The sequence below is a fragment of the Sminthopsis crassicaudata genome, chromosome 4 (genome assembly GCF_048593235.1).
Source record: "Sminthopsis crassicaudata isolate SCR6 chromosome 4, ASM4859323v1, whole genome shotgun sequence".
In the NCBI taxonomy this organism is placed as follows: domain Eukaryota; kingdom Metazoa; phylum Chordata; class Mammalia; order Dasyuromorphia; family Dasyuridae; genus Sminthopsis; species Sminthopsis crassicaudata.
Window position 1 is genome coordinate 295,824,869 of NC_133620.1, and position 27,180 is coordinate 295,852,048.

The window sequence follows — 27,180 nt, forward strand, 5'->3', positions numbered from 1 at the left end:
GCTTTCCCTTGGCTTCTACATCAGACCTTCGAAGAAGGAAAGTGAAGGGTCACAGGGCTATAAACACAAAAGAGCCCACTTTGTTTTATTTACAAACACGCTGTATGTACAAGCAGCTGGCCAATATTATTAAAACAAAGAAGTAGGTAGATGATAGAAATATCACCTGTCCCACACAAAAGACAGAGACCCATGTGTTACCTTCCTTTGGCCACCTGAGCCAAAAGGTTTTCAAAAGGAAAGAAATGGGAGAAAGGGTTCAAGAAAATAAAAGGTAAGAATCCAAACAAATGATGGAAGAAAGGGGTAGGCAATGCTATGTTACACTAGAGGTATAGTCAACTGCCTCACCCCACCCTGATTCCAACCCTAGTTTGGGCTGGTGGATATGGGAGTAAGCAGGATCAACTGGCAGAACAGTGAAGGGATGAAGTAGGGAATCTTAGGAAGAGGGACACCTTCCTGTTCAATGGATCAAAATTCAAGTCCTAAAGGCTTGAGGGGAAAGACCCATTCATTCCCAAGCAAGCCTTTCTTGAGAATCCCCACCTCATAATAGGACAGTGTTCAAATCCCAATGGATCAGTGGCAACATAGGGACCCCCATCGTGGTGGTGATGTCTCTGGGAAGAGTTCCAACTTGGAAATAGGAGAGGTTTGGGGTGGGTCGGATCTTAGGGCTCTCCAGGCTTAGAGAGACCACTGGACCGACGGGCCTCTGGTCGCAACTCCTTGCACTTCTGGCAGTAAAATATATCAGGGACGTTGGTCTTCTTAATCTTAGCACATGAAAGATGGATCCATGTTCCACATAAACTGCACTCAATCATGGGCCTCCCTGCAAAAGGCTTCTGGCAATAACAGGTGATCAAGTCCCATGAGTCATCGCCTGGGAGAAGGGATGTTTGTGATCAGTTTCTGATGAGGACTCAAGTCTACAGAAATTCAAGCACTCCCCCATCCCAAAGAACCCACTACTCCCTTCAGGGACAAAAGTATATGTCCTTCTCTATTTCCACCCCTTCTCCCCAGTATATTTCCCTCAAACACCCTTCTTACCTGATTCTACCATGATGTCTTCATCCATTACCCGCATTTCACCCTCACTGGAGCTCCCATCCCCATCCTGGCTCGTCTCTGTGCTCCCCACTTCCTTGGCTTCACTCTCTGTAGGGATACCTCCTGGTGGGGTTGAGGTGAGGGGCCGAGGGGCCTCAGGGGGTGGAGGGAGTAAAGAAGCTGGGGCCTCACCCCCACAACTGCCTGCTACTGCTGTTGTCACTGCTACTATTTCATCTTCTTCCTCCTCCTCTTCCTCTTCCTCTTCTTCAGAGTCTGTGTCACTGGGAAGAGCTCGAAGGGGCCCAGAAGGGGGGGGTCGATCCCCCCTCTCTGGCTTTTTCAACTTTCGCTTCTTACTCTTTTTTATTCTTGATCTCTTCTCACCATCTGCAGGAGCTGACCGGGGCCTCCGAAGCACTCCAAAGTTTCCTCCCCCACCTGGCCCCAATTTTCGGTTCTTTCGGTCCTTTTTTCGGGAAGGTTGAGGGAGATCCTCCTGGGAAGCAATGACAGGGGTAAGGGTAGTAGGGGCCCGAGGAGCATGTGTTGGGGGTGCAGGGACCAGAGGGGGTGCCACTTTGGGTCCATCCAGATCAAAGAGAGAGTCCTTAAGCTTCATCTTCTCAAGCAGTGTAGCATTGTCAGAGGCCTGCAGTCGAGGAAAGGTGGGCCCTGGTGGAGGGGGGCCTGCTTGGGCAGCCCTCCTTTTGGAAGATTTAGCCTTTTTGACAAAAGTCTGGATGGTTCGAAGGTCTGAAGGGGCTGAATCCCAGCCATCACTATCTGCAGCACTCTCTCCCCGAAATGGTGAACTAGAGCCAGAGGCTGGCCAGTCACTTTCCTAGGGGTGGGTGGGAAGGGAGGTTAAGTATTGGTGCTCTCTTTCAACAAAGTTCCAACTCCATTCCATTCCCCACACCTTTAGACACATCAGACTAAACCACAATCAGGTACTAGAGTCTGAGACTCTTGCACAGTTAAATTCTCCAAGTTTAACTAATTCTCTGCAAAGGCCAACAATCCCCAAACACCTCCATGAAATCTCTTTTGCTTCCAGAACCCCTATTTCCCCCATGATCCATTATCTTAATCTTAATCATATTAATAGAAATAATAACCATCCACAGTACACAGAACTCTTAAGGTTTGCAAATGGAATTCCTTAAATGGACAGTTTAAGGATCACCCCAATTTTATAAATACCTATGATCATTGCTAATGGTTATCTTGGACAAGATTTGAGCCAAGGATTCATGACACTAAATGAAACACTGGATACCTTTAATCTTCTTACCTACTTACTCCCCCCCCCCACAAGATCCCAAGAATGCCTCCAAGAACCTCAAAATTTTCCAGCATACTCAAAATCCCAAACAAAACTATAATAACCAATTGTCCTATTTCCCTAATTCTGCCCTACCCCAACTAGCTGCATTAACCTTACCTCTACTAATTCTAATCCTAAATTTCTCCATTTTCAATATCCTTCAATTCTCCATCCTAACCATCTCCTAACCCCATATTCACCTATCCATTTCATTCTTCATGACCTTCTAGACTTCTGAAACTACCCCTGAATTCTGCTTTATTCCCTCCAGTCTTCCTAAATCTTACTTTAGCCTTCCCTCCCCCCCTTCCCCTTTATCCAAATCCTTCATGCTCTACCTCTTTGCTGGAGGGAATGTAGCCAGCATATGCCAAGACAAAACTGCAAAATTTGTTGAAGTCTTCAATTGTTCGCCTTCGTTTTTCAGGGGGCTATAGAAAAAGAAAATAAGGATTGGGGTGGATCAAGGAAGCAGACATTTGGATCCCCAAAGGGAACAGTGGTCCAGAAGCAAAGTCCCTTGAAGGGGGAAATCTCACCTGGGCCTCTGGCTTCAAGTTCGGAGGAAGATCTGGAAAAATAAAATAAATAAAAGAGTTATGTCAAGGGACTGCAAAATCATATATATATGTTTCTTTTCTTCAACATTATTCTTTAAGGATCCCACTTCACTTCTTTCCTTTCCTTCCTACAGGAGGCAGGCCTGAGTGATTCTGCTATTTTCTTCCCAAGTAATCTTCCCGAGCTCACTGCCCAGTCTTCTAAGACTGGCTTGCATGTGTCCTCCCATGTTGATGTTTCTACGGGTTCTACTCTTACTTTTTTCCATTGTTACTCTTCCAGGCCCCAAGAACTCCTGGCTTTTCTGTTGCCTTTTATATGAAGCTCCCACTCCCCACATCATCATTTTGGTTGGGACACTCCCACACATCATCATGTCCTGGGTCCAACTATTCTAATCTCTGGGTTCTCTTTTCAGACCAGTTCGAAGCTGAGGTTTAATCTAGCTTCATAATACCCCCTCCTCCTCGTCAGATCTTATTCTCAAGCCTGAACATGCAGCTCACCTCCCCCAACTCAATTAGAAGATTCCCTAGGTCCTATTCTTTAATTTGCAGACATTCTGCTTAGTATTCTGTCCATACTCTATCACTATTCTCTGACTCAATACTTCATACTTCAAAACTCTCTACTCCAACCTTCTCCTATTTCCCGGCTTCTCAGCTTGGGGGTGTGTTTAGAAGGTGAAGGAGGCCCACCCTTAGGCTCCTCTTGTTTTCAGTGTCTCCCTCCAGCCCATTTTCTCCCAGCTACAATCCCCTCTATTAAGTCCTGGACAAGTCTCCAGTTTCTGGTCCTCATGGCTTTTCCAGCCCCTACCAATCAACTCCCCGGCTCCAGTTCCTTAGCCACCCTTCCCCTCCCCCAGCAGCTCCCAGACTCCAGTCACCTCCCCCTCCCAGCAGTTACCCAGTTCCACAGCACCCCTCCCCCGCAGCAGTTCCCCATCCTTTCTCCTCCGGGCTGTTCCTCAACTAACCTGGACCTTCAAGCCCCCCAAAATTACCTGGCTCCGCACCTCCGATTTTATCCAATTTCACATTCACTAGCCATTCTTGAACCCTCAACTGCACCCAGATCCACAGCAGATCCCCTCCCTGCCCGAAAAGCAGCACCAAAAGGCCGTTCCCCACAAGCTGCCCAGCTCCCCCCTTCCGGCGCAGTCCAAGGGCCCTCCCTCACCCCTTCCGAACGTCCGACCTCTCCCTCCAGTTCCTTCAGCCTCCGCTTCCCGGTCCTGGTATCCCAACTCATCACCCCTTCCCCCGGGGCTCTACGGAGCTCCCCGCCCCCCAAGTTTCCCAGTGACCAACTCCGGGTCCCCAGGCTCACCTTCGGGGCTGGGCTCCGCCATGGCTTCCAGCATCGCCACCGCACCGCCCCTCCCCCCACCCCCCACCCCCAGACTCCCGGTGCTGTCTCCGGTGCCTCTACAGTCTTCCACCCTCCTGAGACTGTCTCAACCCTAACCCCAGCTCAAGTTTGGGTTCCGTCCTGCTATCCTGTCTTCTCCCGAGCTCCTCTGTCCCTTGTGGTTGAACCGCCTGGCTCCTGCCGCCTCCCGCACTCCCGGACCGGACCCCCCCCCCACCCCCCCGCGTCGCCTGCCGCCTGCTCCCTACTCCTCCCCTCCCCCTTCCTCTCCGCCCTCCGCCTCCAACGCGCAATGCACCACGGGGTACGTAGTCCTGGTTTATGTAGATATACGTGGACAGCGAAGACCAGCGTTACTACAATTCCCAGCAGTCCTAGTCTATGCGCAGGCGCACAGCTTTCTCGCCCCCCCCTCCAGTGGCGGGGAAAGGAGCTAAGGGGTGGCGGTGGGTGGTGGGGAATGACCGCAAGGGCTGCCGGGAACTGTAGGCTGGGCGGGATCGTAAAAAGAAAGGAAGGGAGAATCGTAGCTTCCGGCCACCTTACCGCCTCTCTGCTACTTCTCCACTTCTCAAGGGCGCTTCCAATCAGGCGGAAGCCGGGACTGCAGGGAGACATGATCACTGTCTTAGCTTGGGTTAAAGTGAGTTTCCCCTTTAGTCAGGCAAGGATCCCTTCTCGTACACTGGGATATTCTAACACTATTTGTGTTAAATGTAGATGTGACAATGTTGTCTCCGAACTAATTCCATGGGAGAGGAATCGATCCTTCCCACTGTGACGAGCCTAAGGAAAGGGAGCAGGTAAAGACAGTCCCATTTCAACCTTCATGGGCCCCACGACGAAGAGCAGAAAAAGGGCAGGAAACAAGGCAGTTAAGTTGGTGGTTTCTTTATTGATCTTCTCCACCCCCTGCCCATTCCCACCCCTCCACCCCGATCCCGTGGGAGGGAAGATGATGGAAGTGGAGGAGAGAGGAGGAATTGTAGGAACCGACGTCCCTTGGGAAGTCTGGGAAGGAACAGAAACCAAAACAATCATGAGACAAAGAGAAAAGGGGAATGGACAACCAAGAAAAGACTGGAGGAGAGGGGGAGGGGGGATAGGAAGGGGCAGAAAAAGGTTTAGGTCCAAGGGAGAAAAAAAGAAAATAGAGACATTGAGGGGTCTCCCCTACCCTTGCCCTCCCCAAACCCGGCCAGAATGGGCTGAAGGAAAGAGAGTATTAAACATTGCAAATTGCAGGTCCTGACAAGAGGTGGTGGTGTTTGTCTTCCAGCAGGGGGAAGAAACTGAGGAGAATGGGGTAGGTAGGGGAGAAGGAGAGGAAGAGAGAGGGGAACCCTCACTCTTCTTAGAGAAGGGCCCCCCCACCCAGGGGCAGCAGGCAGCTTCACAGACCATAGACACTTTCGTCGCTGTAGGCAATGTACAGAAAGAAGTCTTCTTCATGATGTTCCTAAGAGTAGGGATACAGTATTGGCATGTAGATAAACATGATCCATTCTATGTCAAGTTCCTTAGAGACCCATACATCCCAGCTTTGGAAAGTTGATAAGAATTATCCATACTAATAGTTACTGAGCCATAGGACTTGGGAAAGGAACTGGCTGCCCCTAACCTGGATTGAATTAACCTCTCCTTGCCCACCCTTTTAGCTTTCAAACTAAATTTTTCTATTAATGTATAAAAGATTAAGGTATGAGTTGAGTAGGAAGTCCAACCACTGCCAGTACTTTGTTTGCAATTTTATCATCTGGAAAAGGAGCTGTTTACTTAAAACCCTTTAAGAGTTTTTAACCCATTAACCCCCATCTCCTCCACCATGTTATACCTGGTAAAGCTGACCCATGGTGGCGCTGGTGGGTGGAATGACATTGTTGACAAAGAAAAATAGGGCATCCTCAGCTCGGAGGTGAATTCGCTTCCGGATCAAGAAGTAGAACTGACCAACTATAAGGAATGTTGGGAGGGGTGGTAAAAAACTAAAGTCACATTAGAGACCTCAGGGGCTCATAGAACGTAAAAGCCTACCTTGTGCCTCCCATTGGAATTTATTCCAGCCTATAACCATCTCCCCACCCACCAGTGCCACCAAGGATCAACTGATTCAGTAGTTCCAACCTGTGAGATCAGAAGGCACCAGGTATTTCTTCTTGTCCAGGTCACCTATCCGGGCCTTAGGAGCCTTCTCCACAATCACCTGGAGGTAGAGGGCACATTATAAGGCTATTAGAGTAATATCACTGTTGTCTCCCTTCTTTCCTTCCCTCACTACACAGAACCCTGACCCCATTTTTTTCAGTAGGCGTACCAGTAATTGGCATCCCTTAAAAGTGGATTGTAGTTAATGACTGTTCCTTTGAAGGAACAAGAGTTACATGATCAATTGCCAGAAATAATGTTAAATTCCAAATAGTATTTCTGTTAGTATAAGTTGGACTGAGAAGTCCCTTTTAACGCTGAAATTCTGTATTCCAGGTGTCCAATAGCCAATAATCCTCGACAGGAACTCTTGTGGTGATCCTATTAGAACCTAGACCTTCTCTAGAATAATTTGTCTTTAGAATGGAGAAAGTATAGCTTTCTGAACAGATGTCCTGGCATTCCTATTCTCACTTCATCAGCCCATCCTAGAACCCTGAAGTTTGTGTGAAATAGGTTAAGCATCTCAATACATATACTAGCACCAACTGAAACTCGGGAATGTCGTCTTCCACAGATTCCCTAATATCTAGCTCCTCTTCTTAAAAATTCGGTTCTCGTCCCTCCGATCTTTTTCCCCTCCTAAACCACACCCCCAAGCTAACACCACCACCTCCCCTCCCCCCGCACTCCAAGGCTGTCTCCACAGATGGGGGAATTCCCTTCCCAACCCGGGAAGGCCCCCGCAGCCTTAGGCCTCCCACAACCCAACCCTGTGCAATTCTAGGCACCCTCGCAGTTGCGTGGCGCCTCGGCTTTGGCCACACGCAGACATGCACAGCCTGGCTACGCCGCGGAGAGTATAACGTCAGCCCTGCCCAGCCGCGCCCCGCCTCACCGGGACCCGGTCGGGATACTTCTTGCGGATCTTCTCGCCTTCAGAGCGGCGCTTCTCGAACGGGTGCTCCTCCTTGTAAACGAACTTCATCCTCCTAGGGACCGGGCCGGGATGGGCTGAGGGGAGCGGGGGAGGGGAGGGGCGGACGGGGCCGGGGCGGGGGACGGCGGCGACGGAGACGGACGGCCGGGCGGGTGAACTCACTCGGCGGAGCGATCTCTGCGACCTGCGCCACTTCCCTATTCACCAACTCCGCCCCGCTTCCCCCAGCCCCACTGGGAGCCTCCCAGTCACCCTGCATACGCCAACGGCGCAGGGGGGGCGGGGCCTCCTACGCGGCGGGCGCAAGAACCGCCCACCTCGCCTCCCTCTTACGCCACTGGAGTAACCGCTTCGGAACGGATTTACGAAATTACGGCAACGGATTCGCTGTCCCGATGCGCACGGTGAAGGCGACTCACACTATATTTCAGATTTCAGACGCCATGGGGGGATGTGAGCAGATGCAGACTTTTTAACCACTAGGGATCCCGAAAGGAAATGGAGACAGTTACGACGAGCGGATTCACGAAGCGTGCTACTACGCAGGGGATTTTGCTGACATCAAAATAGTGCCAAGGTGGGAAAGGGAGCTGGAGGTCGGAAACCTAAAGGCACCTAGGAGTGCAAACAACGCACAACCTTGGAAAAGGTGGAGTACTAAGGTCCCAAAAGGTAGAATAAGGGAGGGATGCGAACTACGTCAACACAGGATTTAGTGATACGTGAAGCGTCATAAAAATAGCGTGGGGGAGGGGGGAGAGGGAAAGACGTCATGTGACAAGGAAGTGGAAGTAGATCCGGTGTAGAGCTGATGCAGAAGAGAGCCAATAAGGGCCAAAGAACTGAGGAGCCTGTCACGGTAGCCCCGCCCGGAACCTGTGTGCTGATCCCTTCTCTTAGGCCCAAACGGGGCATTTGTAAACAACTGCCCTATTCTCTGCCACTTTATGACCAGCCTCTCTTCTCATGCAGTTGCAGCGTAGGACTCCCTCAGGCAATCCTCTATCACTAGGCAAAACGTCTCTTTCATGGCTCCTGTCCGCTAGCTTTCACCAAAACACTTATTTCCTCTCCCTAAAGCAGGGGAGGATGAGGCAATAATACCCCTTCCCAGTGGCCCACCCATCCTCTTTCCCCAATTCTCAAGATCTGGGCACGTTCAATTTCAGTTATAATACACGGTTCAATAGTGATAGGAAATCTTGGTTGGGAAGAGGTAGAAGAAGTGGGAAATGGAAAGGGAAAGAAGAGTTGGATGCTAAGATGTTGAGGAGGGCTGGACGAAGCCCTGTTCCCCTACCAAACCCACCCCTCAGAGTAGCAGTGAAGAATTAGATCTGTTTTTTACAAGTTTTTAAAAAAATCAAATCACAACAGAGCTGGTTTAGCATCTGTCTGACCCTCCCAGGTCAGTCTCTCCCTACCTCTGACCAGTCTTTCACCCCTGACATGGGGGCTGTTTTGGCCCTCCCAGGCCACAGTCTGTATCCCAACCTGGAGTTTCCAGGGAGTGTGTGAACATGGTGAGGCTGTTTCGGTATCTGGGCTTGTATGTCCATCTGGCCTCCAAGTGGAGTGTAGATGGCCCAGGCCAGGCAGTCCTCAGAAATGGGCTAGGGATGGAGCAAGCAGCCCAAGGGCTCTCCCTCCCTTCCCCCGCTCCATTTGTGTGCGTGGGGGGATGGGGGTGGGGGAGTAGCTGTCACCAGAGCCGATGTTGGTGAAGGTTTCGGCTCAGCACAGAGCGGACGTCGGCAGTAAACCTGGGGTAGGGGAAGAAGGGAATAGTAGGGGATAAACATTCAACCACTTAACAAAGGATCCAGGATCCCTAGGTCTCCTTTTCCTCCAGCCCCTAATTTCCTCAAGAATATAACAACAACATTAACAAAAGACATTTTATACAATGTTAAGATCTACAAAGCACTTTACATAAATTATCTCATTTGGTCATGACAGAACAATCCTGTGATGGAAGTAATACTACAGATATTAATCCCATTTTATAGATGGAAGGTTAAGGGATAGTCACACAGCTAGAAGTGTCAGAAGTGGGCCTGAAAACCAGGTCTTCTTTACTCTAGGTCTAGCATTCATTCTACTACACCTCTCCAGTACCCAGACCCAAGTATCCAACCCTAACCTTCTCACCTGAGAGCATCCAGCATAGGGAGCAGGTTGAGGAGTGCTGTGTCACTGGGGTCACTAAACCAGGACTTGATTGGGATGGCATTGTCTGGAAGGTAAGGATTAAGAAAATAGAAATGAGCAAGTTTGAAAAAAGATAACTATCAAGTTTTACCTGCCTTACAACAATCCTGTATTATGAAATGCAATGCATTATATCACCTTTATTTTACAAATGATAAAAAGGGCTCAGAAAGTTTAAGTAATTTACTCAAGGTTAGACAACTACATATTTCAGTTTTGGGTTTTTTTTTTTAATAGTATTGTAATTTTCCAAATACATGTAAAGATAGTTTTCAACATATATTTTTGTAAAACTTTTTTGTTCTAAATTTTTCTCCTTCACTTCCCTCCCTCCCTGAGACAGCAAATAATCTGACATAGGTTAAGTGTGTGCAATCCTTTTAATGTCCATATTTGTTATGGGCAACTAAATATTTGAACAAAGAGATAATATTCCAACTCAAGTGGTCCTTCAAAATACCTCTTTCTTGAACATCCTTTATTCCCCCTATACAAAAATTAGGTATATTTTATAGCTGTTTGATGTGAGCATAGAAAGCTACAGGACAATTATGATCTATTAAAATTTAATTGCAACATTTGAAAATCAAACTTTGGGGGCAGCTAGTGGATAGAGCACCAGTCCTGAATTCAGAAGGACCCGAGTTCAAATTTGATCTCAGATGTTTAACACTTCCTAGCTGTGTGACCCTGGGCAAGTCACTTAACACCAATTGCCTTAGTAAAAAAAAGAATAATAAAAAATCAAGTTTTGTAAAAGAAATTTGGGAAAGAGAATTTACCAAAAAACCTGTCACAATATTCTTTTAAAAGTGCCCCCCTTGATTGCATTTAGAACAATATGACTTAAAAATTTTAAGACTATATACTGTATTAAGCAAAAGCTATCAATAAATTAGGACTTCTGGTTGATCAAAGTTTAAAAACAAAAGCCTCTCTCCCAAAGTGCTTTTACATGATTTATTATTCAGACAGTGATCTGAAGTCTTAAAGAGTATGAAGAGATGAGTCTCCCCATTTTATAGAGGTCACACAGCCAAGTCAATCAGTGACTGAATAAAGCACCCCACACCCCACCTCCCCTGGCCATTTTCTAGGCTTCCCTCAACCCTCCTACCTGGATGGCTCCTATATGCTCCTGGGGAGTTATCCAGGATCACAATGCTGGAAAGGTCACTGTGGACTACAGAGAGGTCCTTGATGTAGCTGCCCAACTCCAAAGTGCAGTGCTGGGAGGTGGTGTAGACAAGGGCATTAGCTAAGAAGAGATAGACCCCCTTTGGGGCTGGTTCCTCAAATCCCAACCTGTCCAGATTTCTTATTGTTCTCACATTGAGAACCTGGCAAGGAATGGGGAGAGGGGAAGGGAAAGTGTAAGGGGGAAAAGGGAATGGAAGCCACCTCCCTAGCCCGTATACCTAGAGAAACGGGTTCTGTTATGTTATCTCCTAGCCTGATGATTTGCCCCATCTACCTGCTTATTCAAGACATTAACATCTGGGTTCCCAAGCCCAATTTTTCTTCAAAAACTAGAGAACTCAGGTCCCTCACCTGTCTGTAGTATCGTCTCTTAAGTATGCTCCGGCTATTGTCCAATTTGTCAGCCACAGCTGAACCATAAAACTCCATGCTTGCTGTAAATACAACCAGCTCATACCATTGGCTCACCTGAAGGAGAAGGAAATGGAAAGCTATCACAGACTGAGAGACTCACATCTCTATGAACCAGATACCAAATTTATAATCCTGATTATATCTTTGGGTCAATATATACAAATCCCAGATTCAAAAAGGGTAAGGACAGAAAGCTCAAAAATAAACAGAAGCCCATGGCAACAGCTAGAGTTGAATAAGACCACAATACCACCCTGCTAATTCCCATCACTACTATATTGCTCTTCTTCCAAGTCTCCTAATACAACTAACATCTATATTCCCTCTCCCCCTCCCCCAATCTCAACACTGAATAATCCCAATCCTTTATAGCCTCTATATTTAGATCCTGAAAATTCTTCTCTTAAACACCCATCCCCCCAATCCCCTACCCAAAACTTACCACTTCTAAGAAGAAGTCCACATGGGGCCTCTTATGTACAAAAAAACGGACAGGATGTTTGTCTATTACGACCTGTGGGGGGGATAAGGAGGGGCTGGGGGGAAGCCCTACTATCATCCCCTCCCTGGAGAGACTTTTGCCCCACCAGGCTTATCCCAGTCCCAAGGTGCAGGGAATAGAAAACCCCAAAGGAGATGAAGAGTAATGGGGACACAGAAGAGGGCAAAGTAGTGGCATATACATCCATCCCATTCACCCTCAGACCTTGAGAATGAAGTCAGGAGGTGTTCCTGGTCGAACTGTAGGCCTCAGAACCCCATCGTGGTGGGAGTGAATAAGAGTTTCATCCAAATCCAGCACTAATATCTTTCGCTTTACCTGGCCTAGAAGGGGAGGGGGGTGGAGGGTGGGGGAGGGAAAGATAAGACCTTTGTTCCAGGGCCTTTTAGCTTCTCCAAGATATTTACTAGTAGCTGATCTTTAGGCTCCATCCATCCTACTCTCACTTTTAGCCTTAGATTGTTTCCCAAGGTCCAGGTACTCACCAAGCCGGTTTCGGGACACAGGGGATAGAGGAAGGATGTCATATCGAACAGTCTGATACTGAATTATCTAGAAGCAAGAAGGAAGTATTAGGACTTTTTACTAGAGGAAACTTTTTTCCAATAAAAGTCAGGCACCCACACACAAAGTTCTATCCTAGCCCTCACTATCCCAAAGATATTTTATAGCAACTCTTAATATTGACATCAAAAAATGAAATGAACTCTAGATATTTGGGTCTCTGATTCCTGAATAGTGTCAATTGGAATGACTATTCTTCTGAGGAAAAGAACTGTAGACCGGGAGGCACTCCTGGGTCTCTGAAGGGGAATGGGGGTCTGGGGACTGAAGGGTCAATCTCACCTGGGCCTAGGCATATTCAGAGATTGTCAGGTCAGTTAAGTTCTCCAGGCTAAGGGCCATGGAGCCTATTTTAACTAGCCACCTGTCCACTTCCATCATCACTAGCAGTCCGGGATTACACAGGACCTTGGCCCCCAAGGCAAGTTTCTCTAGGTGCTTAGTCTAATTAGTCAAAGGCCCAACTTTTTAGGCAGATTTGACTGGTTATCAGAAAGCCCAAAGCATTAATTTCTTTCTCCCTCCCCCTGGCTCAGAATAATTTTAATTCCTAGTCTTCATGTACCTAAAAAGATCAGTCCCCTCACTTTATACATAAACTAAGACTGGAGGGATTAAATTATTTACCTCATGTAACTAACATAAAACTTGAATCTTGAGGTGGAATTTGAATTCACCTCTAGGAGCTTCTACTGGAGAAGCTTGGATATTCCACTCTACTTAAACCCAAAGTTCCTTTGGATTGACGTCCTCATTTACCGAACCCAAGATCTTACTACTTATAGGAACCTAGACTTCTTGGCACAAAGCTGTTTTCTAGAAATCCAAATGTCTTATCTCCCCACTTCCATAGAATCTCCCCATTCTGTTTTCTCCACCTTAGGACAGGGCCTGATCTGGAAAACAGAAAACTGTGTATGCTATGTAAGGTAATGTATTTATGCATATGTAGGGAAAAGTTCCAAGCTGCAGCCAAGAGAAAGAGAATGGGGGCTACCTGGAAATAGGACTTGAACGTCTAGCTTAGTTCTGGGATTTAGACCAAAAGAGATGATCATTTTGGAGGTCCCTAAACCCAGTACCAAAACCAGATTTTCTCCTCCTCTACCTAGGATAAAATGAAGCATTTGGAAAGAAGAGTCTGTAAGGCAAAGTCAAGCAGAAAGACAAATCTAGTGTGGTGTCAGTAGTGAAAGGAGTAATAGTTCACATTTATATAGCATCTGTCTGAAAATAACTTTCTTCACTATAGTATACTCCCTATTTTCAGAATGGAGAAACTGATTTGTTTGGGAGTAAAAAGCTATTAAATGTCAGAACTACGAATTCTCCCAGCCTCAAATTCTTCCTTATCTCTTTTCTTTCCCATAAACTAGCTCTCCCTAGGTTCAAGGGCTCAGGTTCTTACTTTCCTTTAGTGGTAGAAACCCTCTCAGTACTCTATGACAGAAAAAATAAGTTAAAAATGAAGCCCGTGGCCTCTTAACTGAAGGGGTCAATACTCCCTAAAATCCAGGAGATCTTTCTCTCATAGATGGGGCAGCAAACCTCTATTTGTTTTATTTGGAATTTCACTAAAAAGTTGTGGAGACAATTTATAAATTCTTTTACACCAGAAGCTTGTGTACTCCTAAATTCTCCCTTACAAAAAGATATCTGTCCTATGGAGAAAAAAAATTGGAGTAAAAAGCTAACAAACTCTATCAACACACACACACTCTCACTCTCTCCCCTTCCTTTCCTCCCTCCCTCTTCCCCTCTTGTGTTTCTCCCTCTGTCTCACAGTGGACATCCAATTCAAAGTATCATTCAAATCAACAAAAATTTATAGATGAGGAAAATTACCACCCAGAAGACTCACCAAAATGTCATACTACACATGCCTCCATACCTCAAACTTTTCCTAAAGGCTGAAGTCTCTGACAAGGACTCCTACTGTACGTTCTCTTTACCCTCCTATTTTTGCCTAGACACCAGGCTCTATCCCACAGGGTCTCCTTTAATTCTAACTCAACGGCTCCTCCCCTTTGCAAATGTGGCTCAATTCTTGTTACAAAAGGTTCATCAAAACAGTCCCTTCCACCAACCCAGATCACTGGATAAAACTAGGTAAAAATTCTCCAAAAACAGTCCACCCCTTAAATTTCAGGGCCTTGTCAACAAGGTTCCCTATTAATACTCTTCCTTCAAAATCTCTGCCCTACTAAAGAAAAGTCTCAACCAGCTCAAGGGTGGAGGTTTCCCCCAGCAGGCCATCTTACAATATACATGCTTACCCAACTCCTGTCCTAGACCCAACGAAAATAGCCCACCAATTACTCCGGATAGCTTTTCTCGTTCCTCCCAAAATCCAGCAGGGGGGAGGGGGGGAAAGCGCTCCAGCCGGCTTCCTGACACCCCAGTCTCACCGTTCGGACCTGTCTCCGCAGAAGGTACAAGCAGAAGCTCCAGAGCTTGGCAGCAAAGGCCACGAAGGTGCGCAGACCCAGGAGACATTGAGTCCTCATCATCCCGACGCCCCTGGCCCTCACGGCCCGGGGGGCCCCGGGGCCCGGCTCAGCCAGGCCCCCAGGGGGCAGTGCCTCCCTTCCCCCTCCCGCAGTTGGGAGGGGAAAGGTATAGGGTTTGAGCACTAACAAGCTACAACTAGACCACGGTGGGTATGCAGCTCAAAGAAGTCTTCCCCAAAGGGGAGAAATGTCTCCAAGGAAGTAAGAGGAAAGATGTGGCAAGTCCTTAAGGACTCGCGGGAGGCGCACTCTGAAAGAAGGAGGGAAGATACGTGCTAAAAAGGGAGCAGATATTTTAGAGTAGGGTCCTTGGACCGAGGGAAGGGGGCAGATTGGGGGGGAGGGGGGAGGGAAGAGAGAAGCCCGCGGCGCAGGCGCACTAGGTGGTTGAGTGCAGGAAAGCCGGCGGGAGGAAGGGAAGGGCTGGGAGAGCGGGGCGCGCGAAGCTGGGAATGAGGAAAGAGAGAGTGCGGAAAGAGGGGAGGGGGAGCCACGAAATATGAGGCGCAAGCCTAAAGCTGGTCTCCCCCCCCCCACACTCGGGGGATGCCTTAACCGCTCGGAAGCAGGGCCGCTGCCTCTGCCGCCACATCCCCCAGCCTGACAGGCGCCATTTTACCGCCTAGAGTCCTCCCTCTCCCCCTTTCCTCCTCCTCTTCTGACATCACTTCCGGCGACCCACCCACATTCAGCAATGGTGGTAGAGGCTACATTCGGACTCATCGCCTCCCATCCGGTTATACTGCGCAAGCTCCAGAATGAAGCTACTAAATCACTCCCCGGAAAGGAACTGTCAGGTTGGATCTTGATGGAAGGGGATTGGTTTCTCTTCTACCTCCACCCCCGACTTCTGAGCCGGAAATCAGAGAAGCGCGCGGGACTAGAAGAGTGACGTATTCTCAGGCTGTGGCCTAGATCTTTGCTTTTTAGCATATAGTACTGCGATGCGCACGCGCCGCCCCTCCTCCCACCCTCTAACCTCAACTGCCCCCAACGGTTTTTCACGCCCTTCCGCGTGACCTACAGAGATGCACCCCTCCCCCTCTCAAAGAAAAGCAGCGTGGTCAAAAGTCAGGCAACTTCTCTGTCTACGTTTGCTTGTACTCCCAGTAATAAATTTCTTTCGTGGGCACCTAGGGGTAGGCTCGAAGATACTTCCAAGCATTTCCCCCCACCCTTGAATTTTAATTCTTGAGTCCCTCCCCACGCCAAATCCCATTTCAGATTTCTAGAAAAGAATCATAAAGATCAGGTCCCCAGTCTTGCCTGGGCACCGCCTGCGTTGCCGAAGCAGACCGGTAACGTCACAATGATGTTCAGAGGGGCCTTTGGAACCGAGGAAGGGAGAATTAGTCGGCCCATACACAAGATCCGAGTTCCCTGACGCCATCAACATGCGACTAGTCGCTGGAAGGAAGCCAAGTAATGGACAAAGATACTACAGTTGCTCCGGGGCAACGACGCCCTGGGCTTTCTCAGAGGTCATGGTGCAGATGAAAGAGCAATAAGGAAGCGAGGTAGGAGGCGTGGCAAAGTGGGCCCCAAATACGGGACTTCGGGGGCTCTGCATGGGTTTCCAACGTTGATCTCGGTTTGAGGGGCACGGTTTAGAAACAGGCTTTGGTATTGGAGCGTTAGGAGAGCTCTCCTTTGGGTGTGTGGAGTTTGACTGGAGCAAAATACCTCCTGTCCCCGAATCTTCACCGTCTAGTTAGTAGATTTGCATGGGGGGGCCATCGCCTGCTTTGGAAGTAATCCTTAGGACTCTGAACACTCAAGCGCCTTGGGTCTCTTACCCCTCTACTTTAAGGAACTCTCTTGAAATCCCACCTTTTTGAAGAGGGAAGTAGATTCAATTTCTGGGCTGAGTAATGAATGGTAGGAAGAGGCACTCAAAGACTGTTTGGATTCGAATACCAACAGCCTGGGAGAGAAAAAGCAATACATAAGTTGTAGTGCCCCTCCCATTCATTGTGCCCCTCTAACGTTCATTCATTGAAAGAGAATTTGGAAAATCAAATTCACATAAGTAGGAAGGCAGTAATAACAGGTAGAATCTATCTAACTGATAGAAACGAAATAGAAATAAATGGGGGAGAAAAAAAGCTGTTCACCAAAGCCAAATTCTACCAAACTGTAGATCTGCACTTATTGAAACAAGTTCAAGCTTCCTATGGCCATCTCTTGACTCCTGCATAATTGGCTTCATTTTTTATGCACAGCTTCCTGGCGTGTACCCTCCATTTCATTCATTTTTAGTATTCTTTTCATTGCACAGTGTTCCCATTCCTATATGCTTTGGTTTCCCCAAATGTAAAATCGGGACAATAATAGCATTTCATAGGATTGTTGTGAAAATCACATGAGATTTGTAAAGTATTTAGCCAGGACCTGATATGTAGTAGAAGTTTACTAACTGCACTTTCCTTTCTCTTACCCTTTCTTCTTATTTCTCTTCTTTTGATCATGCTGGAATTCCTGTTCAAATCCCATCTTTGTATACGGCTGGTTTCATGAAGTTGCCTGCAGCGCAACTGATCTCTTTTTTCTTCTTATTGAATTAATACCACATAGAATTTTCATTACTGTATTTATTCAAATTATGTTTAAGAAGCTTGTTTTTCTCAGTTTCTTTTTTGTATCTCCCATACCTCTCATGATTAATATCAATAGATACTCATTAAATTTGATTTGGTTGATTGATTAACAAAAAATATGAAAGACTAAAGCACATAGGGGAGCTCTCTAATGGTTTTAGACATTAGATGTTTCAGACCCAGCTTAGACTTGGGGAAAACTTTAGAATTGATTAAAATGTAGGCTGTAGGGGATGAGGTGGGGGATAGTCAAGGGCAAAAGTACCTTTTTGATCCTTAAAGGGGAAATAAAAGAATAAAAGGGATAAACATAAGAATTAGACTACAAGGGAATATTTTAGATTATGACTTAGGATTGATTAATCAAACTGTGATGTATAAAATGAAAGAAAATGTTAGTTCATTATAAGAAATTATGAAAGATGCTGTCATTTAATCTTGGGTATTATCAACTAATAATGAGTGAGCATTACAAAGACAGCAGGATTATAAAGAAAACTTTGAAATCCTTAAGAATTCTGATTAAAGCAGTGAACCACCATACCTAGAGAACGCACATTTTGCCCAGTTCCTGACAGAGGTGACAGACACAGGGTATAGATCTGTGTTTTTTGACATGGCCATTGTGTTGATAGTCATTTTGCTTATTTGTTGGCTTTTTAAGTTGGAGGGCAGTGGAAGTTAGCAATAGTTGCAAAAGAGGGCAACTTTTAAAATACCCAGAAAAGTTCAGGGGGGAAAAAAGCACAGAATTTTGAAAGTAAAGTACAGAATTTAAATAATGTATAGAATTTGGGGTTTCTGTTGTGTTCTTTTATATTGATGCTCTTGAGTGTTTAAGTTCAGAATTTCAGAGTTTTTGTTCTTTTCTATTTTTCCTTTGTAAGCTTCTTTGCAATGTTTTCAGAGACCCATTTGTGGTGGGCAGGAAGTGAGACTTTGAAATTTTGAGAAAATATTTTTGAGTCGTGGAGTCTGACCTCTGTATCCTTGCTTTGGACTTGATTAGCCAGATGTTTCTTGCTCCCTAAAGTTTCTTTTCTCTTCCAGATTCTGTAGTGGGCCATTGGAACTTCATACTCATTTTGGCAAGAAATCTGTTCATACTTCATCTCAGAACAGCCTGTCAGGAACAAGTTCCCTTTTTATGTTTTGTATCACTTCACCCATATAATTGCTATCATATTGCTTGCCTTCTCAGAGTATGGATAAGGAATAGGAAGGAGGAAGAAAATTTAAAACTCAATATTTTTAAAACATTAAATAAAAATTCAAATTTAATTGTTTAATGAAATAAATAGAAATATGTTTGAAAAGGATCCCTCTTCCTGGCCTGCAACAGACCTTTCACATTCCTTTGTTGCTTCTTTTTTTCTTCTTAGCTTCTGGTCCATCCTGTTTTTCTGTGCTACCCTAACCTACTCTTAATAATGTCCTCAGTTCACTCATGTCCTGTTTGCCTTTTCCCCTGTCTTTCTCCAGAATATGCTAAGTTGTACATGCATGAGTCAGGTCTCTTGGGTGCCTTGAATATTCTGGCCTAGTTTGACATGGCAAGATAAAGGTGGGTTTTTGGATAACTTAACAAAAAGAGAATTGGAGGACAAGTCTGCAGAAGGAAGAGATAAAGCAGCTGGTATTTGGGAAATGGGAATAAAGCACAATCCATTGTTAGGATTAGGAATAAAGAATGAGGAAGAAGTGGTTAAAAATCATATAGTGAATTTGAGAAAGCATGGGGGCAGAGGTAGAACCGTTCAGGTAGCCATATTTTTGTTCTAAGTGCTTCCCTTCTAATCTTTTGCTTTCTGATATTTTTCATTTAGACTCATTAATTCTCCATCCTGCCCAATTTCAGTATAGTCCTACTGAAGAAGCTTCTCACCCCCAGGAATATAGGATGTATCCAGTTTCTGCAAGTTCATATAATTGATGGAGAGCTTTAAAAAGCATTGAGAGTGATTTAAGAGGTAAGAGGTGACATCCTAGGAGAGTTAAAAGAATTTGAGAGTGGGAAGATTAAAGGATGAGGCAAATTTTCATCATACTCTATTCCCATAGGTGTGGAATCCATGAGATTTGACTTTTAATCTCTGCCTATCCCAGAAGAAAAGGAAAGACTGGGATATCCTGGCTCTGCCCTTCCAATTCAGTTTGGAAAAGTAATGTTCCTTAAGAATTGGAAGTGGGAAATGATACTGAAGATATTAGGAATAGATATCTGTGTCTCAAGTGGTAGAGTAATAACTGCTAGCATTTAAAGTATAAGTTTTGCAGAATTTTTTACATATATTAGCTAATTTGATCTTTACAACAACTCTCTGAGGTAGGTGGTAATATGATCTCCATTTTACAGAAAAGCAAACAGGATGAGAGACTTATTCAGGATCTCACCGCATGAAGTATCTGAGGCTGGCTTTGAACTCAGATCTTCCTGATTCCAAGTCCAGCACTCTTCATTGAAATCATCTAGTTCCCTAAAGTAAAAGTTACTGATTAACCTCTCAGCCTCTATAGAGACTAAAGTCCTTCCCTAGCTAAAGACATGTTTGGGGAGTGGCTCCTCAGGTGCCCAGGGATGGGTAAGCAAGAACTGAGGAAAAGGAAGTTGTAAGCCCCCACTCCCACCACCATAGAAGTTTTGGAACACTACTTGGGGGAAAAAGAAAAACACAATAACAACAAACACTTAATACCATCTTTTTAGAAAGCTCCAAGTAGAGTGGTAATTGATGACTGACAGGTATTTATTAAATACTTGTTTCATTATGTGGCCACTAGGAGAAAAAAGTTTTACCAAAACCACCATTCCTCCATTCGTGTTGCAGAAATAAGACCATACCCATAACAATATTGCAAGTACCACCAGATGAAGGGACTCAAAGAATAGCCTGGAGCAGTAAAGCCTTGAATATCTCTTCATTCTAACACTATTATCTTTTTTCTCCGTAGGCAACTATCTTTGTCTCTTCCGCTGATCTTATATACATATATTTTATGGGTCTTAATTCTGATGACTACCAGGAAGAATCAGTCAATGACCTGGATATCTGATGGTGCTGATGAATGACTGAATCCTGACTAACCTTGACTACGAACTGCAGCTATATAATATAGTCATACTTCCATCTTGTAAATTAGGTTCTAAAATCAGTGTATAAATCAAAGTGATTTAGTTAAAATTGCCCTTGAAATGACTTATAACATACATTATATAGTATCTTTAAGCAGTTATGGTTGGAAAGGGACTGGGGTCTCTGAAATTACTATAAAATAATTTAAAATAAATTTTATTTTTCATTACATTCAACTTCACTATTAATCAAGAGTAACTGTTCTCAATTAGAAAAAAAGAAGAGATGTATTCTTAAGTAGCAGTAATAATGACGAGCAGAAAGCTTTATGCATAAGTGTTAACTCTATTTAAGGTAGGACTTTTCTTCATTCCTACCACAAATAAGTCCAAGGGAATTCTGACCTAGGAAACATAACTAAAATACTAGGTTTAAGAGAAGGGATTGTGGTATAATGACTAGAGTCTCCCTCATTCCATCACTTGTACTCAGAGTGGAATGACAGATTTTCTTCATACCAATTAGATTGTTTTTCCTCTCCTTTTTGGTCCAGTATGAACAAATGAATGAAGGTAAATTGTATATAATGAGACTTATGTTAGCATCTGCCTGATATTGCATAGGATTTGTTAGGACTGGAAGATTTCCTTTCTGATACTTTTTTACTTTTATCTTTTCACTATCTACATCTTTTTTTTTTTTTTTTTTTTTTTTTTCTTCCTCAGCTATCACTGACCTTTTTCAGTAGGGCAACTCCTCCCTAGGAAGAAAAGTAGGATGGCTGCAAGTAGTGAGAAATTTCATATCCCTTCCCCCCCCCAAAAAAAAAAAAAGAAGAAAAAAAGCTTTTTTTTTTTTTTTTTTTTTTTTACAGAAAGCTAGAAAATGAGACTATACTAGAGAGAGCTAAACCTTTTAACCCTTGCAAAGAATGAGATACAAGAGCGCCATGGGTTGGGGAATGGTTTTGAAAATGAGTCCAAATTAATTCAGGAAAACTTAGGAAGAATCAATATAAGAATTAAGCAAACAGGTGTAGAACTTGATTGGAATGGAAGCTGAATACCTTGGAGAAAGAACAGCAAAAGCTGAATGAACAGAGGTAAATGAGCAAGGGCAGGTATTAGCTGTCTAGCCCCAGTGGAATATAGGCAAGGTCCAAAACAAACTTCTTTATTATTATACAAAAAGAACAGTTCTTACCCTTTACTTCCCATATCCCCTTCCCCATTCCCCTGGCCTTTGGTAGATTAAATCGGTTGTAGATAGAAGGGTTTGGAGAACTCTGCCCTCCTTCTCCACTGGCTCAGATTTCTCCTCTTGTTTCCTCCTCATCCCTTCCTGTCTTGAATTATATTTCAGAGCTCTGACCTCGGTGGGCTGGAGTGAGGGGAGATATATAGGAAACCCAGCTCTTTCAGACATACTCCTTAGCTGAACTGGGCTTGGGATAGGACCGTGGGGGTCGGTACCCTGCTTTGCCTTCACTACCTGGGCATGAGCAAGAGAGGAGGGCCCCCCCCAACAAAACCAGGGCAGAGCCAGCCCAGCCAATAAAAATGGCAGAGCCAAATTCAAACCTGTGGAGAGATGCAGAAAGAAATATGATCAAAAGTACCCAGTTATCTGGCCTATAATCCCTGACTACTCCCATCATTTTCCCATGAATCCCTATTCCCATTTGTGACCCCAGGTACCCAGAAGGAGTCTAATACTTACTTAGTATTCATAGGGACCAATGGATTATAAAAATCTGTTACAATCTGGTGTCCATACCAGGAACAAGCAATGAGGGCAGCAAGACCTAATCAGGAAAGGAATAATGGATTCAGAGGTCCTATGAATCCCTTGACCTACTACCTCACTTTAAGATCTTTAGAGGTTATAAGTTCCAAGTCTAGAGCAAAACTACTAGACTGTTAGAAGGCTTAGGAAAGGGGAGATGGGGCTTTAGGAAGGGGAAACAAGAGTATGGGGAAGGAGATGAGAACTGCTCACCAGCCACAATGAAGACAATACCGCCTGTTATAGCAATTCGAGCTTTCTTCACCTTGTCATCACCTCCACATCGTGTACACTTCATGCCCATGGCAGCTACCATCATGGCCAGAAAGCCCAAAACCAGGGAGACAACCATTAAGGCCCGGGTGGCCTGCATGGAAGCTAACAAAAGGAAGGCTTATTATCATTGACTTAGGTGAAGGGACCAGACCTCTGATTTTATTGATGAAGGAAATCCCTGGAGGTGAGGAAATTACATCTCCCAAGACTATACCACGCCTTTTTGGCAGCTTATTATTGGCGTACATTCTCCATTGTATAACTTATACTGTATTCATGCCTTCTCAATATTGGGCCATAATTAATAGTTCACATTTTTTTAGTTTACATAGTGCTTACAATTTTCCTCAAAGTAGCTACCTAAGGTTCCTAGTATAAATTATTCAAAGCAAGATCCGTTATACTAGTAATTCTATTTCTTGGATTCGCTATTGGACCTTATTACACCCAAGTAAGGGGTTTTACTGAGTAGGACAAATTAGCTTAGGAGGCCAAAGCACCTATTTCCTCACAGAATCAAGGTATTCCAGTTTTCTCCATAGGGAACAGCCTTCTAAATTCCCCTCCCATTGATTTATGTACCTTTAGAATTATCTTTCAGCTACTCCACAGACCTCATCTCCCTAACGTCAATATCTGGATCCTCCCCATCCAATTTTGTTCACGTATTCAATCCTGGAACCTCTTCCCTACAACTCTTTTCTTGGTCCCCAGCCAGTAGTAACCTGTTCCTTCCTCTCTGCCATTCCTGCCCCCTCCTCCCGCACCTGAGCCTTCCTGTTTAGTCCCAGCCCCGCCCGAGGAGCCCCGCCTCAGCTCCTGGACTACGCCCGGGGCGCCCAAGTTTCGGTGAAACTGCTCTGGGGAGCAGAGCAAGCCCCTCCAAAGACCCCGAAGCCCAGCCTGGCCCGGACTCCGAGTATTGAGCCCCACCCTTTTGACCTCCCTCGGGCCCCACTATCTGTAACCTCGGGTGCTAGTTACTATAACTAATCGGTGAGATAAGATTAGAGGCCACAGGCAGCAGGCTCTGACTCTAAGACTCTGGCATTCGGGCCCTCAATATTCCCGTTGCTTTCTAGTTCGTCAATGTCCTTACTAGGCTGAGACATCAGGTTCCTGGGTTGTTCAGCTCCCACCCAGGCTCAGGTGCAAAGAAACAGAATCCCTTCAGGACCCAAACTTCCACACTTTAAGCCACCCTCATTCTTTTACTTTCTAGTCCCTCTCTTTTCAGTGGCCTCTAAGGCCGTCACTTAGTGCAAGAGAAAAAGTAAAAATTAAAGGGACTAGAAGTAGGTGGATAAGGAACTAGAAGGACGTTGAACTTGAGTTTTATAGCAAATGGGACAGGATGAAGACAGAGAAGGAGAGAAATCAGAAGTGAGAGCTCTGTAGAGAGTATTATACTTCTGCTTTGGTAAACTCGCATAACGTCCCTCCTTCAATATGAGATCTTTCAACCCTTTCCTCCCAGGCCCATTCACCTCAGATGTCCCCAGTCCCCACCAGCCTCACCTTTCTTCCCTCCTCACCTCGGCCATTTGCCTGCACATTCATCCCAGTTTCCTTCCCACTCCTCCCTCAACCAGACACTTCAGTTGAGTCTTTAGTCTCTAAACTTGTAAACTTCTCCCACAGTGGCTTTCTACCCGGGAGTTTAGATTAGATCACCTCCACCGTCACCCCCAGCTCCTTCATTTCCCACCCTTTCCTCCCACCATCAGGACCCAAGTGACCAGTGCTCCCCAGCCTCACCAGGTAGAGCGAGGACTGAGTCGTACATCTTGCAGCTGATGAGGCCCGTACTCTGGCTGATGCATTCCATCCATAGCCCCTTGTACACCGCCTGGGCAGTAATGATGTTGTCCCCTGCATAAGAGCTGATCTGCCACTGAGGGATCGCGGTGCAGGCTATCAATCCCACCCACCCCAGAGCTGCCATGGTGAACCCCAGCAGCTGAAGACCTGAGTTTGCCATCCTCCCAAAAACAAAAATAAAAACAACCGATCCTACAAATAAACAACAACAAAAAAAATCTTTGCAGCAACTCTACAAAAAGTACAATTCACCCCCCTAGTTGGCGGTGTTTTCTAAGAAAACCCTGAAAAACTACTTCTGTGGTCAACCTTTACAATTTTCTAATTATTTTCTTCTTTCGAACACCCTACAGTAAACAGAAGGGGCTTCTCTCTGAGGGCTCTGCTCTAGGTGAGCAGGAAAGTTAGAAGGGACCTGCAGACAAAGAAAGGTCGCCGCTCCTCTACACCCCCCCCCCTGCCCAGAGACAGACAAAAGAGAAGGTACTCTAAAATAGAAGACAAAACTCCACAAAGCCCATGCCTGGTTTTTAGGGACCTCCGGGACTCTCTAGAGCTGCAGCTAACCTACCCAAACAAAAGGTGTGCAAACCTATAGGGATTGCTCTCTGGGTCTCTAAAAGACTGGAGTAGCTAGTTCAGGTCACCCTGCCAGTAAGAAAACCCCCAAAAGCCTGTTCTCACAGCTGCCTCAGCCTTCGGTCACTTCCAAGTGCTGCCAGACTACAATCCAGTCCAGAATGGCAGCTAAACTCTCCCGGGGATGGGGACAGGTGTAGCTTGAGCACCTGTTTATACGACCCTGGGGGGTGGGGTGGAGTGGAAGGGGCGAGGGACAGGGGCGTGGCCAGGAGGGAATGGAGAAGGTGACTTGACGTCACAGAAAGGGACAGTCATCTAGACCGGAAGTCCCCCATACACACACCTGCACAGGTGAAACAGTGGAGTACAGAGTCTGGAACCCTGGGACGTGCTACCTCTGACCTGGAAGTTCTGAAGGGAACTTACTTCTGAAAGGGGGGGCGACCTGAAGATCTCTGAGGTTCCTCAGGAAAGGGAGGTCTAAGACTTTTTTGTCATCCAAGGTTTTCCTTTCCACTTTCCCTCTGAGTCACCTGAGGTCCCTCTACACACCGTTTAGACTTCTTCCTTTTCCCCTTCCTCCTCTCCTCCCTCCTCCCAGTCATTTGGCTCTTAATTCAGCCGCACCCAAGTAAATTGTCACTGGACACAGATAGGTGTCCCTAGTGCCACCCTGTGGGGACACAGATGGGTTTAGAGGAATTAGCTCCTAGGGCAAGTAAATGTTCTAAAGCCCTGCATTTTTGTCTGTCTCTCAGACTTTTTATAATAGCAGATATATGATAACTGATTATATAAAAACTCTTATGTGTAATATACTTATACGATATATGCTCACATCTTATCCCCTACCTAGTGTAAGCTCTGTATTATATGAAGGGACCATGTTTTACCTCTAATTTGCTTGGAAGGGGAAGGCTTGGTGCCTTGGTGGCAAAAACAGGCATGGCCTCTGGCTGGGGTTCAAATCTTATCTCTGCTCATTACTACTTGTATGACTTTGGGTAAGTCACACAATCCACGACTACAGTGTCTCTTGAGTTTCTTTCTACCTTCTAGAGCTCTTAATACCTTGTAACAGCTCACAATAGGAGCTTAACAAATTATGGTCGTGCTCCCATGCATCCTCTTCTTTCAAGTTTTACCCCATGACAATTTCTTCTGCCAAATATTTGTTCCTATTTCTGGACTTCATCATACTTTGACCTCTGCGATGTATATTGTTTCCATCTCCCAGTGTTGCTGGATCCATAATAATTTATCACATTTATAGTTCTTTAAGCTCTAACTCTCCCTCCTTTATTTTTTTTGATCTCTCATCAGCTTCCCCCATCTTCCTATCAATCTTTCTGTGTCCCCTATCTTTTCCTGACTTCTTTCCCTATCTGCATATTTCTACCCCTCTCTCCATCTTTTCCTTCTCATGTTTCCTAGAATTTTGTTCGTTTCTTTCTGTCCTGTAGCTCTCTTCAATTCTTCTCTATATCTTCATGTTTTGCTCTACTTATTTCCTCTTCATTTCTAATCTCATTCCATCACTCCTTTTATATTCTTTATTTAGTTTTTTCCCAAACTCTTATCTCTTTCCCCATTATGATGCCAGTCCTTATTCTTTCTCCATCTCAATTTCCTTTATATTGTTTATTTTTCTTCTTTCCATTGTTTTCTTAATCTACATATCTTATATCTCTCCAGATTTCTTCCTAGACTCACTTTCTAAAAATCTCTTTTCTTTTGTCTTCCCTTCTCTCTCATCTGTCTCCTTTCCTTTTATACCTGTCTTTCTCATTACTCTCCTCATTTCATTTTTAATTCATTTCAATTCTATTAAGTGCCTAAGCACATTGATGGAAATAAAAAAGATAAATATGAAACAGACATGCTCTCAAGGAAATTATAATCTAATGAAATAGAGGGGCACCAACATAATTATAATAAGGAGGAAAATACAATAAATGAATTGGAAAGATCTAGATAAAATCTGAGAAATTTGAGCAATTTCTAACTAAAAAGACTTTACTAGAGATATGAATCCTGAGACATCTCTTCAAATCAAACAACTCCTTTATGATGAAAGTCCATTTAGGCAATGGGCAAAACATACTATAAAGGACATCAAATGTAAAGTATGAGAAGAGTGTATAAAGATTTGTTGTTGAACTTCAAAGTCAAGATAAGGAGTTTGTTTTATTCCTTGTTCATCTCTCTTTTGGGGTATGAAAGAATGATCTGCAA

At 45.1% G+C, this 27,180-nt stretch overlaps 4 protein-coding genes and 1 long non-coding RNA gene across 9 annotated transcripts; 1 reads left to right on the forward strand and 4 right to left on the reverse strand.

Annotated features, from left to right (window-relative positions):
- Positions 1 to 58: 58 nt before the first annotated feature.
- On the reverse strand, positions 59 to 4,542 carry PHF23 (PHD finger protein 23). Its single transcript, XM_074311744.1, has 5 exons — positions 4,283 to 4,542; positions 2,929 to 2,960; positions 2,728 to 2,820; positions 1,060 to 1,903; positions 59 to 889 (listed from the first exon to the last, which is right to left on the reverse strand). The coding sequence occupies exons 1-5, from the start codon at positions 4,314 to 4,316 to the stop codon at positions 675 to 677; spliced, it is 1,218 nt and encodes a 405-aa protein (XP_074167845.1). The 5' UTR covers positions 4,317 to 4,542; the 3' UTR covers positions 59 to 674.
- A 657-nt stretch (positions 4,543 to 5,199) lies between these two features.
- GABARAP (GABA type A receptor-associated protein) lies at positions 5,200 to 7,894 on the reverse strand. The gene is made up of 4 exons (XM_074311754.1): positions 7,368 to 7,894; positions 6,449 to 6,527; positions 6,159 to 6,277; positions 5,200 to 5,783 (listed from the first exon to the last, which is right to left on the reverse strand). The coding sequence occupies exons 1-4, from the start codon at positions 7,455 to 7,457 to the stop codon at positions 5,718 to 5,720; spliced, it is 354 nt and encodes a 117-aa protein (XP_074167855.1). The 5' UTR covers positions 7,458 to 7,894; the 3' UTR covers positions 5,200 to 5,717.
- A 213-nt stretch (positions 7,895 to 8,107) lies between these two features.
- CTDNEP1 (CTD nuclear envelope phosphatase 1) lies at positions 8,108 to 15,217 on the reverse strand. Of its 2 annotated transcripts, XM_074311747.1 has the most exons (8): positions 14,709 to 15,217; positions 12,222 to 12,288; positions 11,941 to 12,059; positions 11,677 to 11,748; positions 11,172 to 11,288; positions 10,738 to 10,849; positions 9,561 to 9,645; positions 8,108 to 9,172 (listed from the first exon to the last, which is right to left on the reverse strand). In XM_074311747.1, the coding sequence occupies exons 1-8, from the start codon at positions 14,808 to 14,810 to the stop codon at positions 9,112 to 9,114; spliced, it is 735 nt and encodes a 244-aa protein (XP_074167848.1). In that variant the 5' UTR covers positions 14,811 to 15,217; the 3' UTR covers positions 8,108 to 9,111. The 2 variants fall into 2 exon arrangements, with proteins under 2 accessions (XP_074167848.1, XP_074167849.1); XM_074311748.1 differs by lacking the exon at positions 11,677 to 11,748.
- Positions 15,218 to 15,554: 337 nt separating this feature from the next.
- LOC141566749 (uncharacterized) lies at positions 15,555 to 20,717 on the forward strand. The gene is made up of 3 exons (XR_012489383.1): positions 15,555 to 16,327; positions 19,234 to 19,377; positions 20,360 to 20,717. It is a non-coding gene; the product is annotated as an uncharacterized LOC141566749 (long non-coding RNA).
- A 921-nt stretch (positions 20,718 to 21,638) lies between these two features.
- On the reverse strand, positions 21,639 to 25,534 carry CLDN7 (claudin 7). 4 transcript variants are annotated; one of them, XM_074311753.1, is made up of 5 exons: positions 25,372 to 25,534; positions 24,301 to 24,555; positions 22,480 to 22,644; positions 22,201 to 22,285; positions 21,639 to 22,061 (listed from the first exon to the last, which is right to left on the reverse strand). In XM_074311753.1, exons 2-5 carry the CDS (start codon positions 24,521 to 24,523, stop codon positions 21,899 to 21,901), a joined length of 636 nt encoding a protein of 211 aa, XP_074167854.1. In that variant the 5' UTR covers positions 24,524 to 24,555; positions 25,372 to 25,534; the 3' UTR covers positions 21,639 to 21,898. The 4 variants fall into 4 exon arrangements, with proteins under 4 accessions (XP_074167854.1, XP_074167852.1, XP_074167853.1 ...); XM_074311751.1 differs by lacking the exon at positions 25,372 to 25,534 and adding an exon at positions 25,048 to 25,188; XM_074311752.1 differs by lacking the exon at positions 25,372 to 25,534 and adding an exon at positions 24,956 to 25,174.
- Positions 25,535 to 27,180: the final 1,646 nt, after the last annotated feature.